The sequence below is a fragment of the Cynocephalus volans genome, chromosome 3 (genome assembly GCF_027409185.1).
Source record: "Cynocephalus volans isolate mCynVol1 chromosome 3, mCynVol1.pri, whole genome shotgun sequence".
Lineage (NCBI taxonomy): Eukaryota > Metazoa > Chordata > Mammalia > Dermoptera > Cynocephalidae > Cynocephalus > Cynocephalus volans.
Window position 1 is genome coordinate 20,197,705 of NC_084462.1, and position 19,465 is coordinate 20,217,169.

The 19,465-nt window shown below is 48.1% G+C and overlaps 1 protein-coding gene across 6 annotated transcripts in view; it reads right to left on the minus strand.

Moving 5' to 3' along the window:
- TNRC18 (trinucleotide repeat containing 18) overlaps window positions 1–19,465 on the minus strand; it is a 92,328-nt gene that overhangs the window by 67,816 nt on the left and 5,047 nt on the right. For 3 of the 6 annotated variants that reach the window (XM_063089171.1, XM_063089172.1, XM_063089170.1), the window contains exon 3: window positions 1,174–1,329. The exons of 2 other annotated variants lie outside the window; for them this stretch is intronic. In XM_063089171.1, the coding sequence (XP_062945241.1) occupies window positions 1,174–1,329 (156 nt within the window). Of the gene's footprint in view, window positions 1–1,173; window positions 1,330–3,179; window positions 3,236–19,465 lie in introns of those variants that run through there. One more of the 6 variants, XM_063089175.1, reaches the window with a different exon arrangement.

The window sequence follows — 19,465 nt, forward strand, 5'->3', positions numbered from 1 at the left end:
GGTGCCACAAAGGTACCAGAGGCAGCCTCTTGCTCCTCCAGCCCCTGCAACACCCACCCTGGCTGGCTGAAGTGGGAGATCTGGGTGGAACCCCATCCCAGAAGGGCCATGCACCACCATCCCAGGCCATCCACCATCACACCCCCACCCCCTGGCAGAGGCAGGGTGGACCTCTGTGTGAAGGGCACACGCCCTCATTCCTGGATTCAGATGCCTTTCCCGAGGCGCCTGGGAGGAGCAGCCTGGGTGGCCTCATCTGTACAATGGGGACAATGCTGTAAGGACTGGAGGAGGTCTTGTGGCTGAGAGCACCTCTGGCTGCACCTATTTCCTCCTGGCTAAATGGAGCCGCCCACAGCCCCACCCTGCAGGATTTGGGATGACAGTGAGCACTTGGTCAAACCCAGGCCTCCAGGAGGAACCACAGAGACAGTGGGCTGTGACAGCCCCAGCCTGCATTGGGCGCTGCCAGGGCTGCAACCTTCCAGGACCCAGGGGACACCCACAGGCCACCTAAGAGGCAGAAGGAGGGACCTAGAGCCTGATATCTAAAATCCACCAAAGCCAGAGGTGGGGGAGGAGCTCAGGGGTCCCCCAGGCCCTCCCTGCACTGACAGAGGGAAGTAAGGCTCCAAGGAGGTCCAGAATTTGCTCAGGGCCAGCAGAAAGCCAGGCCTGCAGACCTCCACACTCGAGGTCATCACAGCAACAAAAGAGGGTCCGATGGCCCCAGGTCCCACCACTCCTTCAATCATTAACAAACCTACTGTAGAACAAACCAGGCCCTGCCCTCAGAGATCACTCCAGTGGGAAAGTGGAGAGTTCACCAATAATCACACGAACAAATGTGGAAGAGGGTAGGGGAAGGTGGGGTGTTTGAGCTGAGCCCTGAAGGAGGAACAGGCCAGTGGGGTGGAGTGAGGGGCTGCAAGCAGAGGGAATGGCCTGTGCAAAAGCCCCATAACAGCCACAAGAGAAAGCACTGAGCATCTGAGGAATAGCTGGGAGGCCGGATGACCAGGGCTAGGCCCCAACAGCCATGGTGAGGAGGAATGAGTGTGGAGGTGGAGGAGAATGGGCAGACTTGAGAAGTGCTCGGGACATAAAATCACCAGAGTGGTGGGGACAGCGGCCTGGCAGCCCTCAGCCCCACCCGCCTGGCATGCTCCTTACCTTCATGGGCATGGGCAGCCCATAGCTGCACCATGGGCAGGTTGCTGGGGGTGGGGGAGCGGAAGGAGAGGTCAGAGGGCAAGGGCACCGGGCTCCCATGGGACGAGGCCGAGGGTCCCATCCCGCTGGCCACAAAGCTGCCCAAGAAGGCCTCGCCTGCAGAGAGAAGGGGGGCCGTCAGGCAGCCAACCAGGCCACCGCTGCCCCGGCCCTCTGCCCCAGGACCCCCATCTCTCCCCACTGCACAGAGTAGACACTGGCAAGGAGACCAAAGGGATCTCCCCTGACCCACCCCAGCTCTTTGGCTGCAGGGTGGGCCTGGGTCAATTCAACCAGATCCAGAGTTTAAGAAAGCTGTAGACCTCAGAAAGACAGCCAGAAGAAAGCCACCACAGCAGACCTTTACCCCCAGGTCCCCCAGCACCCTCAGAAGAGGGCTTTACCGGGGCTGAGCCCGTGTGCGGCGCTGGGAGCGCAGCGGCGCTCCCGCCATGGGTTCGGATCCTATATAGGAATGGCCGGTGCGCTCACTGGCTGAGTGCTGGTCACGAAAAAGACAAAAAAAAAAAAAAAAGAAGAGGGCTTTACCAACCCTGCTGCACAACCAACTCACATCCAAGGGGGCACCGTTCTCCCCATTTGCAGAAGGAAACTTGAGGCTAGTGGGGGCCTGGGACCTCCTGAGGCCACAGAGTGGTTGTGTTGTGAGCTCTGCAGAGCTCCTGGACCAGCAAGAAGGCCCTCAAGTCAAAGAATGACTTCCCTGAGGACCCCACAGCAGCCCTGGAGGTGCATGGACCCTCTGAGTCCTCAGCAGCCTTTGTGCCCATTTAACACATGAGGAAGCTAAGGCTCAGAGATGGAAAGTGCCTGGTCACACAGCCAGTGAGGGGTGACTCAGAATGCACACCCAGAGCCCACAGTGAATTAGGGAATGAATCCATAAGTGGATGAGAGCGTCAAGTGTGGGAGTGGATAAGGTGTGAGGGAGCCCTGCCCAGGGGGCCATCACTCCAGATGACAGGACCCACACACCCAGGGTCCCTGCTAAAGGGGGCCCCAGGGCCGGTTGCTGCTCCAAGAACAATCTACAGTCAGCTGGGGCCTGGATGGAAACCACACCAACCTACCACACCCCATTTGGCCAGGCCCATGCTGGACAGGACAGCTCCTCACTGCCATACAGGAGCTCTGCCCCACAAGCTCCAAACACCCCACATTGCAGCAGAGGAGCCTGGCAGGCCTCCGGGTCATGGGCCCAAGGAGGTTTGCGAGACCACGGGCAAGAGGCTTCCCTTGCTAAGCCTCAGCTTGCTCTTCAGCAAAATGGGGGCAAAAAAATGCCTCCTTTGAGAATGTAGTGAAGTCGGAAGCATGCACTTAAATTAATCACAACAATCATAATGAACACTAGGAGCGCCCATTTGCTAACAGCTAGCAGGCACCAGCCCCTGCAGGTGATCTCAAATCCTCCCAACAACGACCTGGGGAGGAGGCTGCAGAGCCCTGAACACAGAGCTGGGCAAAGTGGCACTAAGTACCTACCAGGTGTCAACTCTGGCCGGCCCGCGTGTGTCCCCACTCTAAGTCCCTGTACGGTGGATGCTGTCTGCAGGTGGCACAGAAGTTAAGTGACTGCAGAGAGCATGAAAATAGACCATATGTGTGGCTCAGGTGCCCAGGCAGCCCCAGTACAGCCCGCATGGGGCTCACAGACCACAAACCCAACCTCTGGATCCCCAGCAGCGCCCCCTATGCAAGGACTGCATACAACAGGTGCTACTGACCCCCTCCCGGGGGTACGGAATCCCAAAATGTCCAATTCAGCCCCTTTAGGGATACCACATGGGGAAACTGAGGCCTCGAGGGGCAGGGCATTCACCTTGGTCCCCCAGAGTGGAGAGGACAGCAGGCAGAGCAATGGGAGCCACCCTCTGGTCACATGCTCCGCCGCCACCACCCCGTGTCCAGCCCCCCACACTCCAGCCCAGCCCAGCCCCCCTCACCAGACTCCAGCGCCAAGCCCTCGGGACCCAGAGCCATGTTGGCCAGTCAGTCCATCCATGCAGCCCAAGCCAGGGCAGCAGGGCCTCTGGGCCCTGCCAAGCCCCAGGCTTCCTCCTTGGTGTGATAGGCAGGCGGGTGGAAGGCTCCGGAAGCCGGCAGCCAGAGGTTTGCGCAAGGGCTTACATCAGCCGCCAGCTCTTCCTGCCCGGGCTGCACGGAAGCCCCGTGGCCCCGACCTGCGCCTGCCCAGGCTTGTGAAACCCGCCCAGTGCCACCCCGGGCCAGCAGGGTGTTGGGGCCCGGATGCCACCAACGGCTCCTGCCTGCCACAGGGCTCAACGGCATCCAAACTCCCTCCTCCCAAGCCTGGTGGAGGCCACTGGGGACCCTGAGGGACCCAGGAAGTCAGTGCTGCACTCAGGGCCCCAGTCAGCAACTCGGTAAAACGGTCATACAATCCCTACTTGCCACCAACCTTGAGGACAGCGAAGACGGTGGCGTTTATTTACACCTATTCACTGCCTGCATCCCCTTCCTACATCCCTCTCCTGCAACCAAGCCACAGATGACAGTTGTCACTCATCGCTCACAGCCCCGATGCCTGCCTCCCTTTCCCACCTCACCCAGCCCGCAGCCCCTCCCGCTAGACCGCTCCTTGCCCATTCCCATCTTGGGGCCTCACTTGAGCTGCCCCCTACAGCCACGCAAACCAAGCAGGCCCAGATGGTTCTGTCCACCTATGACAACTTAGAAACATAGATCTGTCAGCCTGACCATGCACTGTCTCTCTCCCATGAGAAGGTTCGCTCCCTGAGGGCAGGGCCTCTGTTGGCCTTGCTTCCCACCATATCCCAGTGCCCAGGACCTGGCACCTAAGAGATGCTGCAATTTTGGATTAAGTGACCACATAAGTATTATTTCTAATGCTCATGGGACCAAAGCAGGTAGAAACATGTTAGGATTAGAAGAGAAGGTCAGGGCAGCCCCTGGCCCTAAGGAGAGGCTCAGTAAACTCCAAGGAAGCCACATGTCACTCAGGCCATCCTGCCTGGCCTCCCTGGGGGGGAGTGAGCACAGGCAGTGACCCCTACCCATGTCACCAGCGTCTCCAGACCGCTGACTGAGTCCCGACAGTATGCCTAGAGCTCTTCGCAGCGTCTAGGTACAAATCCCCCACCCCCACCACCTGCTCATGCCTACCCCTAGGAACCTAGCAGTGGCCACTCCCAGTTCACCAAGATGGGTGCAGGCCTCAGGGCTCCAGCAGTGACAGTCAGGCCCAGAGCTCACTGGCCTCTCTGAAGACTTTGCTGGATCCCTCAAGCCAGACTAATATGGGGGATCTCCTTCCCTCCCACCCCAGGCTGAGCTCAAGGCCTGGTCCCCCAGCTCTGGTCCCAGGCTGCCCTCTGTTGACAGGAAGCCTCCATGCTACCCACTCACCCCAATAATTATCTCACTTGACATCTTAGAAGCTAAGACCAATGACTGTCAAAACCTAAAACACACGTGTAACCATAATAAATTACCATCATTCATTTTAACAACGGAACTCTACGAGTGCTGGGCACTACTCCGCCTGCACTAACTCACTGAATCTTCATGCCAGCCTTTCATAGAGTGCGGGACTACTGACAGCCCAAGGTCACATAGGCATGCAGCTGGGGGGTTGAGCTGGGATGGGAACAGGCCAACTCCAGAGCCCAGCAGCCTGCCTCTAAATGCCTCCAATGGAAGAATCACACGAAAGCTACCAGGATATGCTGGGAGAATGTTCCCCACTGCCCTGCCTGTCATCCTCAACAAACTGGAAACAATCTGTGAGTCCATCAGATGGGGATTGGGTAAATTAACAACATACAGCAGTGCTGCAGCAACAGTGCCCGACAGATGTTCTGTACCTGTGCAGTGCAATAGCCACTGTCCACGCGCTGCCACTGAGCACCTGAAATGTGGCCAGTGAGACTGAGGAACTATATTTTTTACTTTATTAAATTTTAATTAATTTAGATTTAATTTAGCAACAGTCTGGGCTGGAGGTTCCTCTCCCTGCTAGAAACTGGAGGTAGTAGGCAGGAATGGTCAGTATGCCCACGGGGAGGGATTCAACAGAGAGGTCACCAGGACAGAGCCACGGGACAAATCCTAGCTGCAACGCCCACTTGCTCTGTGACTTTGGGCAATTTTCTTAACTTCCCCAGGCTGTATGAAATGTATAATGTAGTAACATCTACCCCTCAGGGTTGATGTGAAGATTAAGTGAATTCATATTTGTAAAATGCTCTGGACATTATCTGGCATGAAGTATCTGTCATGTAACATTGCCTATTACTATTATTGTTACTTTTATTTATAGTTACGAAAGCTGGGGCTCCGAAAATCTAAGCAACTCCTCCAGGGTCAGGGTCCATGTGGAACCACTTCCCCTACCCAAATGCCATTTGTCCTTCCTTAGAACAAAAATTTAACTTTGAAACTAGAGAGCACTCGCAGTTGCACACTCTGAGTGCACCAAATACCACTGAATTGCACACTTTCAAATGGTTAATCTCATGTTATGTGAATTTCACCTAAATTTTCGAAAAAAAACCACTAAACTCTGCTCTCTACCTCCAAATCCAGTGCTGTGTCTCCACCGGTTAGGACAGGCTGGCCAGTGAACCTGCCTCTCTGCCCAAGGCACACCAGGGCCCCTTCCCAGATCCTGGGAGCAAGGGAACCTTGTTTACACATTTTACAGATGAAGGAACTGAGGCGCAGAGAGGGGGCCCAGGGTCACCAAGCCAGTGACCAAGTCAGCATCGAGACTGGTGCCACTGTGCACAAGCACACCACACGCCAAAGCCTCAGCTAGGGATCCTGCTGTACCAGTGACACCCCAGTACATGTGTGGGTTCTCCTTTTGTCTTCTTCTCTACTCCAGACCCCCAACTGTGGCCCCCTGGAAAAGGAGGTGGCACTCAACCATAAGGGTCCCAGAGGGGTCACCACACCTGTTTTATAGGAGGAGCACATACCCACTCTTTCAGTTAACAATAGAAAAGGGAGTCATTTTGTTCTTTTTTGGGTGGAAGTTGAGCAAAATCCTAAAACAAATGAGTCCCTCCAGAGCAGATAATTTATTAGTCTCCTTCTTGAACTATCTCAGCCAAGCGCAAGACCCAGCCCAGTGCAGATGCTCAACCAACGTTTAGTGATATTCAGATGTGTGTTATCTCTTAGTTGACAATCTCTAATCCTAAACAGGTCAATCCATCTGATGAAGGGAAACTAAGGCTCAGAAAGGAGGCACGTCATGCCCAATCACACAGTTCATGATCCAAGAGTTAAATAAGATCCCTGCAAGGGCTGCGTGAGGGGTCGAACAGGTGCCACTCCTGCATGGACGCAGTGAGCACCTACCTGGGTCTCTCTGCTCCTTGGGAAAATATTTAATAACATTAATAACAATGCCATGTGTCAGGCTGTGTGCCCAGCACACCGATCATCAGCTCGCGTAACCCTCGTGGCCATCTGAAGGAGTTAGTGGTACTGCTCCCAGTTTACAAAGGAGGAAATCCCAGGCAGAGACTCCGAGGTGGCCAAGCTCACCAGACGGTAAAACTAGAATAATCCAGGTGCTTCCTTCCTTCATTCATTCCCTCAACACTTACTAAGAGCTCCTGCAAGCTGGGGACTGGCTAATAACACTCCCTAAGGAGGTGCATTATGACAGCTCCCTATCAGAAAGGGTGACAGTGATGCCACCTCAGCAGGTCAGTGGAATCTTGCCTCTGTGACAGACATGATAGATGGAGTCGCTGGGGACTCTTCTGGAAGTTGATTATATAGTGGGCACCTGAAATCCTCGTTGGTGGAGTAGGGAGGAGAGTTGGATGAGATCATGTGGGTATGAAGGTTTGGTAAACAGCGCAGGACCTGAGGGCTTACACATTGTGCCTCAGTGCCTCTGCACCTCAGCCTAGAATCAGGACCTTATGTGCATACTCCCTTCTGTATATCCCTCACTCCCTTCTCTCCCAGCTCAAGTGACTTGATGCATGAGGCCTTCCCTAGCCACCCTATTTTAAATTGCAACCCACCCCATCCCCACACCCTTTCCTGAAATATTTTCTCCACAGTGCTTATCACCATTTATCACACTGTATTAGTTCCTTGTTTACTGTCTCCACCCACTGCAGCAGGGCTCAGTAAGCTTTTTCTTGAAAGGGCCTGTTCTGCCTGTTGCAGGGAAAGGCAGCCAAGGACAATAAACTATTGGGTGATGCTTTGTTCCAATAAAACTTTATCTATAAAAACAAGAAGTGGGCCAGATTTGGCCATAGTTTTGCAGACCCCGGAATTACAGTGCAGGCTTCGGCTTACTCCAACTCCAGTACCCCACACCTTGCACGTAGTACGTGCTCAATTAATATTTATAGAGGGGGAGATGGGGCAAGGTCAGGAGGACTAGTGTTGAGGAAGCGGAGGCCTTTCCCGCACCCTATTCAAGGCCAGCCTGGAACTTGCTAAGGGCTTCACTTCAATCTGTCTCCGCACCCCATCAACTTTGGGAAGAGAATTCTTGTCCTTTTTATAGACAAGGGAGTTGAGGCTCTGATTCCAAAACCTACACTTTTCTACTCAGCCGCATTACCCAGACACAATGGAAACACCCACTAGAACAGTGGCTGCATATTTCCAATCCCAAAGGCCCTTTTATAACCAAATACAGAACAAATATGTTTTCCCCTGACATTTTGGAACATTTTGGCCTCTCAAAGGAATTCCACCCCTTAAGATGTCACCAAAGACTATGACAGCATCTCATCAGCATGATCAAATCACCCAGAAAAGAGCTCATTCAGGACCAGAGCACTGACAGGTGACTTAGGTGTTTCTATAACAGCAGTTGAAAATAGCACCAGGACCCATCGGAGAGAATGACCTTCAAGCTGCCACTGATCCCGAGATCCGGAGTTTTGTAATACCTAAGCCAGAGAATGGGTTAAAGCCCTGGCTGCATAGAGTTTCTTATAATTCTATAAGAATCCCAAGCAATTCGCAAAGGAAGAACTGTAAACATCAAACTCAGTAAAAAGTTCCACATCATTAGTATTGCAAAGAAGTAGTAAAACACAGTGATGCCATTTTTGTCTATAAAATTAGCAAATTTTCACTCTGATTGTGAGCAGGTGGGGCAGGAAGCAGACCAGGGAGGGTGAGAACAGACAATTCATCCCCGGCTTTGGAAAGACTTCTCAAGGACTGAAGAGGCCCAGACCCACTTCTGTGGGTCCCTCCCAAGGAAATAACCAGACCTACTTACTAGAAAGCTCACTGCAGCCAAACTGATCTGTAGATTCAATGCAATTCCAACCACAACAGAGAGAGAAATAGATAGACAGATAGTAGACGGGGGGGGGGGGGGGGGGGGGGTGTTTGTCTCTAAAAATTACACAGAAATTGAAAGCAGAGACCTGACAGATATTTGCACACCCATGCTCACAGCAGCATTATTCCCAAGAGCCAAAAGGTGGAAACAACCCAAGTATTCATCTACACATGAATGGATACACAAAATGCGGTATATCCATACAATAGAGTGTTACTCAGCCTTAAAAAGGAAGGAAATTCTGACACGTGCTGTAGCATGGATGAACCACGAAGACATTATGGTATGTTAAATAAGCCAGCCACAAAAAGACAAACACTGTATGATTCCACTTACATGAAGGACCTAGAGAGTCAAATTCATTGAGACAGAAATTAGAAAAGTGGTTGCCAAGGGCTGGAGGAGGGGAATGAGGAGTTTATGTTTAATGGGAACACAGTTTCAGTTTAAGAAGATGGAAAAGTTCTGGAGACGGGTGGTGGTGACGGTTCCACAACAATGTGAATGTGCTTAGTTAAGTGCACTTAAGTGCACATTTACACATGGTTAGGACAATAAGTTTTGTTATATACATTTTATCACATTTTCTTTTGAACATCATATAGCAAAGGGTCAAGTATAGCCAAGTCAACCCCGAAGATACAGAGAGGCGTGGGAGGACTTACACTACCAATTCCAAAATACATAAACCTACAGTCATGAAGCAGGTGGGGCACTGGCACATGGGCAACGTGGACAGACCAAGGGAACAGGACAGCCCAAAACAGACCCACAGACGCATGATGTGGAGAAACAAGCCTAAACAATGAACACTGCTGGTCAGCTTGGATATCCCATATAGGGAAAGCCACGAATCTTGACCCCTACTTCACATCGTACATAAAATTCAACTCCAGGTGGACTGTAGACCTAAATGTGAAAAGTAGAACAAGAAAGTCTGCTGAAGAACACACTGGAAAATACCTTTATGACCTGAGGGCCGGCAAAGATTTCTTAAAGACCATAAAGCTAAAACTGATATACAAGATTACATTAAAGTTAGGCACATCTTGTCATCAAATGACACCATTCAGGTGAAAGGAAAAGGCAAGCTGCCACATGGAAGATCTGTACCAACACAGATCACCAGTGAAGGGCCTGTAACAAGAATATACGAAGAACTCTTGCAAATCAATAAGAAAATGACAAACAACTCCATGTAAAAATTGAGGGTCGAAAATAAGGATGCCCAAGTAGCTAGTAAACCTGTGACAAGGTATAAAGCTTCTTAAACCACCAGGAAAATGTGAATTAAAACTACTCTATACACCCACTAGAATGGTTAAAATGTCAAAAAGAAAAGATGGAAACTACAGGACTGGAGAAAGCGTAACTTAGTATAACCACTTGTGAGAACAGCTTGGCAGTCTGGGAAGCCCTAACCCAGCAATGCCCTTGCAGGTACACAGCCACCAGCAGCGATGCATATAAATACACATCTACCACGGAATTCAAGAATCTTCCTGGGCTGGCCTGTTAGCTCAGTTTGTTAGAGCAGCGGTGTTATAACACTCAAGGTCAAAGGTTCTGCTCCCCATACCGAACAGCCACCCAAAAAAGAAAAAAAAAAACAACCAGACATGAAAGAGAACATACTATATGATTCCATTTATATGAAGTTCAAGAACTGGTAATTCTAATCTCTGGTGGCACATGTTGAGATAGAGGTTACCCTTGGGAAGGGGAGCGGGGAGTGACTGGAGGTGGCTTCTGGGCTTTTTTAAACCTGTGTTGATGGTTACACAGGTGGGTTCAGTTGGCAAAAAAAAATAATCGAGCCCTACATTTATGATCTGGGCTCATTTCAGTGTTTATCTTAAACTCCAATAAAAAGTTTCCTTTAAAACAGGCCAATGTGGGGAAGGGCAGCCAGTGGCTATCTGAACACAAGCATGGTAAATTACATTTTGAATAATTTTCATGGAACTCTGACACTGACATAATTTTAAAAAACCAAAGCAAATAAATAAAGAAAAATGAGCCAAGAAAGAAAAATTCCTACCAACACCCTACCTCCTAGACAGCCCCTGGTTTTCTTGCAGAGAGCCCAGGCCTTGCTTCTGGATCCCTCATTTCCCAGCTGTGTGGCCCTGAGCTGGCATCCCAACCTCTGTGTGCCTTACTTCCCACTCAAGTAAAATGAAGGCAGTAAAAAAGGCAGGACGCTGTGCCTCCCTGGGGGTCCTCTATTTGGTGGAACTCACCTCTCCAGGTGATAGAGTGCAAGGCTATGTTGGGGGGGGGGCTTACCCTGCATATCCTTGGCACTGTGGCTGGGCCACGGGAACTGTGGCCACTGCCACCGTCCCCGACCTCCCATTGGTGCAGCAAAGAGGCAGCTGAGGGTCCTGGCTGCAGAGGTTACTCCAAGCTAGGCAAGGACCAGGACCATGGGAGCCACCAGACCAGATCAACCAGCTTCAGGCCCCACCCCACCTGGAGGGCCTGGGGGCTGGCCTGAGGGACGTAAGAGGCCTACCCCACCTCCCCACCCCTCCCCTCTCAGTGGAAGCCATCCCTGACCCTCTCCAGAGAACAGATTCCCAATTAGGAATTCATCTCTTAGCGCAGCTCCCAGTTCCTCCCTACCAGAGGCCACAGCACAAGAGGGCAATTGGGGCTGAACTCCAGTCCCTCCCCCATGGCCGAATATAAGCCCCCTATGGGCAGGAACTTTGTCTTGCTCCAACCAGACACCTAGCCCAGAAAGTAAGTGCTCAAATTTAAATAAATGGAATCCCAAAGACCACCAGGGAGTGGTCAAGTCTTCAACTCAGCCAATGATATGCAAATTCGTTCACCCTAGCCTTGCCCCTAGGACTCCAGACATTCTCAATTCTAAAGCAATTACAGAGGATTTCCCCATCGAAGATTTTTTCCCCCTAGGGCTGGCCGGTTAGCTCACTTGGTTAGAGCATGGTGCTAATGACAGGAAGGTCACAGGTTGGGACCCCCATACTGGCCAGCTGCCAAACTCCACTCCTAAGGAGTGCAAGAGGAGGTAGAGATGGAAGGCCTTTCAGCAACCGCTTGGGCAAAAGCAAGGAGGCATCCGAGTGGAGAAGGTGCCTGAAATCAGGTCTCCCAGGCACACCAGCCAGATCAGGAGTGTGGGCTAGACCCTAGAAGTGGTGGCACAGAGTTTTATCTTTACAAATCCTTTCCCAAATGCCAGAACCTCACAAAAATAACACAATGTGGTTTTAAAAAGAGAAAACAAATGAGAAAAATGGAAAGGAGACAACCTTCATGACAGTTTCAAAGCAGGAAAGCAGACAGACAAGAGATGTGCGGCTTGGCAGGGTGGGAAAAACTAAAACTTAAGCTTAGAGGGAGAATCAAGAACCAAGCCACCCCTGAGACTCCAAACCCAGAGCCCCTGGCACCTCTATAGGTCAGGGTGCAGGGAGAAGCTAAGGAAGAGAGAGTTGATTTCACCCACAGAAGAATTTAGAGCCCCCCACCATGACTCCTCTGTTTATACTAGGGAAAGATGGAACCATTGAGGGTCTGAATTCTCAGGGCTGGGGTGGGAACCAAGAGGAAAAGTGGGATCTGAGTGCAAATCTTCAGCCTTAACATGCACACTCAGCTCTTTGAACAGAAGCAGCCAGGCTTAAACTTAAGCAGGCAGGAGACTAAAGGATTCTTGTCTATGTGAGATTTACAAGGTTGAAAAGGAAAGACCTTTCTACAGAGACTGACATTCAGGAAGTTCCTCAATGGGCAATAAGCCCCACCTTTACATGTGAGTCCCATCTGCTTTTTAGTGCCTCTTAAGAACACAGAGACACCTGAGAATCAACAGACACATGCCTGCTGAAGTCTCCAACATGAAAGAAAAATGAGAAAAAAAACTCAGAGGAAACAGAGACAATGCATGAGAGAAGAAAACTCTAGGCAAAAAATATATATATACAATTAATATCCTCCAAGTGATGTGAATTAATATATTACCTGTGAAACAAGAACAGGATGCTATTTTTAAAAAGGCGGGGGAGCACCTAGATGATAAGAAAGAGCTCTTGGAACTTAAAAATATGATCGCTGAGAAGGATTAGAAGATACTTGAGAACATCTAGAAAGCAGAAAAACATAAAGAGATGGAAAATAGAAAAGTATAAGAAAATTTGATTAGCCTAGGAGATCCAGTATATCTAACTAACTAGTACTACAGAGAATAGCAAAAATGGTGGAAAGGAAATTATAAAACACTAATAAAAATAACAGTAATTCACAAACATTTCAGAGTGAGGGACTTGAGTTTTCAGACTGATATGGCATAGGGAACACCCACCACAGCAAATGCAAAAGGACCCCATAGCAAGGCACATAAACATGAAATTTCAGAACTACAAAGATGAAAAGACTAACAATAATGATAATTATAAGGCTGACTTTGTGCCAGGTGGTGTTCCAGATATTTTTGTACAAAACTCATTTAGTCCTCATACGATCATAAAAGGCAGGTACTATTACCCACTTTACAAAAGAGAAAACTGAGGCATAGATAGTTAGGTAACATGTCCAAGGGCACACAGCTAGTAAGTGGTAGGGTGTACATGAATTTCAGAGCCAATGCTCTTAACTATCATATGATTTTAAGCGATTTTAAGCATTTGGAAAAGAAAAAAAAAATGGTTCAATTACAAAGATCAAAAATCGAAATGGCATCATATTCCTCAAAAGTAACACTGGAATGTAGCAGGTAATGTTGCAATTCCTTCCAAATCCTAGGGGGAAATTGTTCCCAAAATATCACTCAAGTGTGAAAATAGAGGCTGGCCAGTTCGCTCAATTGGTTAGAACCCAGTGGTGACAGCACCAAGGTCAAAGGTTGGATCCCCATTTGGGCCAGGTGCCAAAAAAACAAAAAAAAAGGTGCGCAAGTAGAATAAAAAGGCATTTTTCAGGCATACTAGGCCTCAAAAAATTTGCCTTCCGTGTACCCTTCACAGAAAGCTACTGCAGGATGTGCTCTACCAAAATGAAGAAGTAAAACAGGAAACAGGAAGGTATGGGATTCAGGAAATAGGAGATCCAACACAATAGAGAGGCAAAGGGAGTCTGAAGGATGATGGCTCTACAACAGGCCCAAGCACTAGGCAAACCAGACTAGAGAAGGAAGATGGAAAATTCCAGGAAGGAAATCTCCAAGGAAAGAAAGGGATGCTCATCCAACAGACATGACCAAATAAAAAATGTATGAAGAGACTAGAAGCCAGGGATTCTAAGAAATCTCAGCAAATGAAAACAAAAAGAAAACCCCAGAAAATAAAGAAAGGAATTTTATTATACCACTTGGCTCAAATGTAAACAATATTTACAAAGCCATAATGATAAAATCAGTTTAAACAAAAACTGTATGTAACAACAATCATCCTAATAAGTATTTACTAAGTGCTTATTATATGCCAGATACGGTTCTAAATCCTTTACCTATATTAACCAAACAATCCTCACAATAATCTCATGAAGTACATACTATTATTATTGCCTATTGTAAAGATGAGAAAATCACCTTATAAGTGGTTTCACTTTCGACAGTTTGAATTACCTGCAGTTCGAAAATATTACATGGAAAATTCCAGAAATAAACAATTCATAAGTTTTAAATAAACAGTTCATAAGTTCTGTAGCAGGATGAAATCTCCCACCATCACACCTTATCCCACCCAAGGTGTGAATCATCCCTTTGTCCAACCCATATACGCTACCTGCCCTTAGTCCCTTATCCACCTCAGTTATTAAATCAACTGTATTTGTGTTCAAGTCGCCCTTATTTAACTTAATAATGGCACCAAACCCCAAGAGTAGTGATGCTGGCAATTTAGATAGGACAAAGAAAAGACACAAGGTGTTTCCTTTAAGTGAAAATGTGAAAGTTCTGGATTTAACAAGGAAAGAAAAAAAATCTTATGCTGAGGTTGCTAAGATTTACGGTAAGAACAGTCTTTCTATCCATGAAATAGTGAAGAAGGGAAAAGAAATTTGTACTAGTTTTGCAGGCCCACCTCAAACTGCAAAAGTTACGGCCACAGTGCATGAGAAGTGCTGAGTTAAGATGGAAAAGGCATTAAATTTGTGGGTGGACGACATGAACAGAAAACATGTTCCAATTGATGGCAAAGCATTGCGCCAGATTAACCTAGTGCTAATTAAATTAAACTTTATCATAGCTACGTACATATAGGAAAAAACAGTATACACAGGTTTTGGTGCTATCCATGGTTTCAGGCATGCACTGGGGGTCTTGGAACATATCTGCACAGAGAGGTAACTAACTTGGAACTAGTATACAGAGAGGTAAAGAAACATGCCTGAGGTCTTGCACTAGTAAGTGGGAGAGTCAGGATTCAGGCAGTCTACACAAAATCCACATCTTCCATAATAGAAGTCAACAGAGAATCTCAAAAACTGAAAAATAACTCGCAGTAGATGCACATTATTACTTAGAGATATGGAGGAAAAAGCCAAAAGAAATAGTCAAAAGAATTAAAAGTGGGAATGAGGAATAGGAAGAGATGAGGAAGGGAAATGGTCATTTTCTTTATAATCCTTCCAATACCATTTGACTTTTTCAATGATATGTAAACTTTTATACTAAGCATAAAGCAGAACTGTACACTTTCAATGAGTGAATTTTACTGTACGCAAAATATTCCTCAATAAATTTTTTTTTTTAAAAATCAGAAATAAGTTTTTTAAATGCACACACAATTAGATACTACTATATGCCCGCCAGAATAAACAGAATTTAGGACCAGCCCGCAGCTCACTCGGGAGAGTGTGGTGCTGAGAACACCAAGGCCACGGGTTGGATCCCATATAGGGATGGCTGGTTAGCTCACCGGGTGAATGTGGTGCTGACAACACCAAGTCAAGGGTTAAGATCCCCTTACCAGTCATCATTAAAAAAAAAAAAAAAAAAAAGAATTAACAATTTAAAGAATTTGACAATATCAAGTTTTGGGAAAATCACAGAGCCACTGGAACTCTAATACATGCGACTGAGAATGTAAAATGCTACAACCATTGGAAAATACAGCTATTAAAGTTGAAGCTATGCACACCCTGTGTCTCAGCAAATCCACTCCTTGTTGTAGATCCAAAGAAATGTGTACATATGTGCACCAAAAGGCATGTTCATAGCAGCACTATTCATAGCAAACACTGGAAACAACCTAAATGTTTATCAACAGGAGAGTGGATAAACTATGCTATGTTCATATAGTGGAGTCCTATAGAGCAATGAGAAGGTACAAATTATTGCTACATACCACAATATGAATAAATCTCACAAATATAATATTGAGTGAAAGCAGCCAGAAATAAAAGAGGGCAGGCTATATAATTCCATTTACGGAAAGTTCAAAAATCAGCAAAACTAATCTACAGTAACAAAGATAAGAATGTTAGGGGGTCGGGGGAAAGATGAAGAAACCCCTGGAGTGCTGAAAATATCCTGATCTTGAGCTGGCTGGGGTTACAAGGGTGTGTTCATTTTGTAAAAACTCAGTGAACAGATCCCCATACCAGCCAACCACCAAAAAAAGAAAAAAAAAAAAAACAATGAACTGAATACTCAAGATTGAAGCATTTCCGTCCATCTGCTATACCATAAAAAGAGAAAAATAAAAATGATGAGTGCAGGTTGGGACCCTTGAGTCATCCAGAGGGATTTAATACACAATTCCAGAGGCCCTCAGAGAGGCCTGCACTGGCGTGAAGGATTTGTGAGTCATCTACTAATGATTACCGTAATTACAGCGATCACTTTTCCTGTAACATTTGCAGATGGCTGTCCCTATGCTAGGCACCTGGCCTGAGCTTGCTCATTCAAACTTCAGAACAACCAAGTGAATTCAGTACTACTAACACACCCACTTTGCAGATGAGAAAATAGAGGCTTAGAGGGTCATCATACACCCAGTAAGTGGAGGAACAAGATATAAACCTTAACTCCTAGGCCATCCTGCCTTCAGAAGGAGCAATTTTTTTATCGGGACTGCAAGGCAGAAGCCCAGCTGGCTCATAAAGGCTGAGCAATGTGTAAAATTGTTAGCGAGAGTGTGTAAAGTTGGTTTTCTTCCAGGCTGAGGATCCATGATGAAGGAACCTCAGATGCAATTGTGGGTGCATTCACATCTGCGGAGAGGTAGCCAGCTTTAGTGGCTCCCTGCTAATGGCTTGACTTCTTCCAATGTCAGATTCCAGGTCTCCATGGGCAGCAGGTGTGCCTAGTTCCCTGGCCATGACTGATGGCTGCCCAGGGCTCCCAGCAGGAGCTGGGGAGGCCCAAGGCTTGTCTTGAGAGTAGATCCAGCCAGTCCCCTCAAAAGCTGGCTGGGATGCCCACAGTGATAGGGCTGGGGCCTGGGTGGAAGACAAGGCTACATGGCACATAACCAGGTGGGAATAAAGTCAGGTCAGACTGCAGACGGTCCACGCCAGGTAGCAGAGAGCATAGCAAACAGGCCACATCTGAAACAAGAATGCCCAGTCCCCACTCTCTCCCCAAATCTGTGCCTGCCCATCCCTCTGCGAGCAGCTCTGACCAACAATCTGGAGTCGTCTTTCCTCCTTCTCCTCACCCCACATCTGTCTTAGTCCAACCTCTACATGGCAGTCCGAGCCCTGGCCACCTCTAGCCTCTCTCCCTGGTCACCTCCCAAACAGCGTCTGTTTAGCTGTTTCACTTGTCTGGCTCTCACTGACGGGTCACCCTGCTTCTCTTCCCATCTACCAGACAGTCCGTCTCTGGCCAGCAACCTACCCTAATTTTTTTAAATGCTTATTTTGAATTATTTCAAAATAGGGAGAAAAGTTTGAAATAGTACAATGAATTGCCATATGACCTTCCCCAGATCCAGCAACTGTGAACTGCTCTCTTGCTCTGTGTCATTTGATGTTATTTGATGTATCGTCTCCCATACACACACACATGCATACATAGGCTGTCTCTATGCTAGGCACATATTTTTTTCTCTTCCTGAACCATTCCCTAGAGTAAATTGTAGACATCGAGTCCCTTGCCACCAAACATTTCAGTATTATCCCCTAAGAACAAGGACATTCTCTTACATAACCATAGCACAATTATCAACTTCATAAAACATAATATTGATTTGATACTATCAGCTAATCTATGTTCTTTAGAGCAATTTCTCCCCCTATCCAAGATCCAATGGAGGGCCATATATCACCTTTAGTCATCACATTTTTTAGCGTCTTTTAATCAGGAACACTTCTCAGCCTTCCTTTGTCTTGCATGCTATTAATGTTTTTTTTTTTTTTGAGTCCAGACCAGTTCTGTAAAATGTCCCTCAATTTGAGTCACTCCCTCCATTTAAAACCCTCCACTGCCTCCTCATTCCTCACAGTTTAAAATTCCAAGACCTCATTACTGGCCTTCAGGGACCTGCAGGATCCCTCCTCCCCCACCTCACCTCTCCCCAGCACCAGCCAGGCTGACAGCTCTCAAACATGCCAAGCTCTTTGCTTCTGTGTTCATCTGCCTTCATGGCACTTTTCAGCTCTTCACACACACAAAAAAGGTCACTCCTTCAGATCACTCAGGTCGGCTCCACTGAGGACAGCCCCTCGCCACTCAGTCCAGGCCAGACCCTCAGCATTTTCTTTCTTCATGGCCTGTATCCTTGTTTAAAGTGACTTCCTTCGCTGATTTGTGTGTTCATTGCCTGGCTCCCACACTGGCATGTGAGCTCCAACAAGGGCAAAGATTTGTCTGTTTGGTTCACTGCCGCATTCCTAAGACCAGAGTGGTGCCTGGCACGCAAGAAGCACTTGGAAATTATTTGTTTAGTAAATGAACAAGTGAAGAAAGAAGAAAGCACTAGGGTTGGGAGCTAAAGAACCAGGAGGCCCAGAGAGCGAGGGGGTCCAAGAGGCCCTTCCAGATTCCAGAACCTTCCCCAGGCCTCCCCTGTTGCCTCTAACCAGAGAAGGAAACACTGGCAAATCTCCCTTATCTTTGGGATCCGATCACTCGACCAGCCAGTCCTAACTGATTAATCTCCCTAAATCAATCTCAGTAGGCTGACAGGCTGGATTCCAGAGATGAATCTGATCAGACCCTGGAGAAAGCCTACGGCCCCCACCAGCCAGGCCAAAAGTGCAGGGCCTCCCTGTCCTGATCCTTGAGTCCCATCCCCCATTCACACATCCTCTGAGGGCCAGCCCAGGGTGTGGGGACAGAGAGAATAACTAACCCAGTACAAAATCCTGCTAATAGCTCTTTAATTGTGTAGCGTGTGAGGAGGACTCACTCCAGGCTTCCCAACCCCAGAGCAGAGAGGCAGCCCACGGGGTGTTTGCCACTTACTTATCCGTTTCACTAACCAGGCTGTGAACATTTACTGCTCACGATATATCAAAACTCAGGGGTACAGGAGAGGTAAATCTACCCTTTCCTTAACCCCAAGCCCCATTCAGTCTTGATTCCACCTCTTCTGCAGAGGAAGGGGTCGAACCACTCGGCCTAGACCCACAATGCAGAAAGCATCTCCTCCAGGAGACCCTCACTCATAGCAGACTCCCTGTCAATACTTGCTTGTAGACAGAGTCCCCTCCAGCCTTGAGCTCTCACAAGGACAGTTCCCTCTGCCTAGGAGGCTCTACGTGAGTGCTGGCCCCGCAGAGATGCCTCCACATCCACCAGGCTCTCGGTGAGGTGTAATGTGCCTCTCACTTGCTGTGTGACCCCGGGAAAATTGCTCAGCCTCTCCAGGCTTCCCAGTACAAAAATAAACAAAGATGGGGCTGATAACGTTGGCAAAACCTAAGGAGCTGAAAGCTGAGGAAGAGAGAGTGGCTCATCAGAAGAGAAAATTCAGCCCCTGCACCCCACAA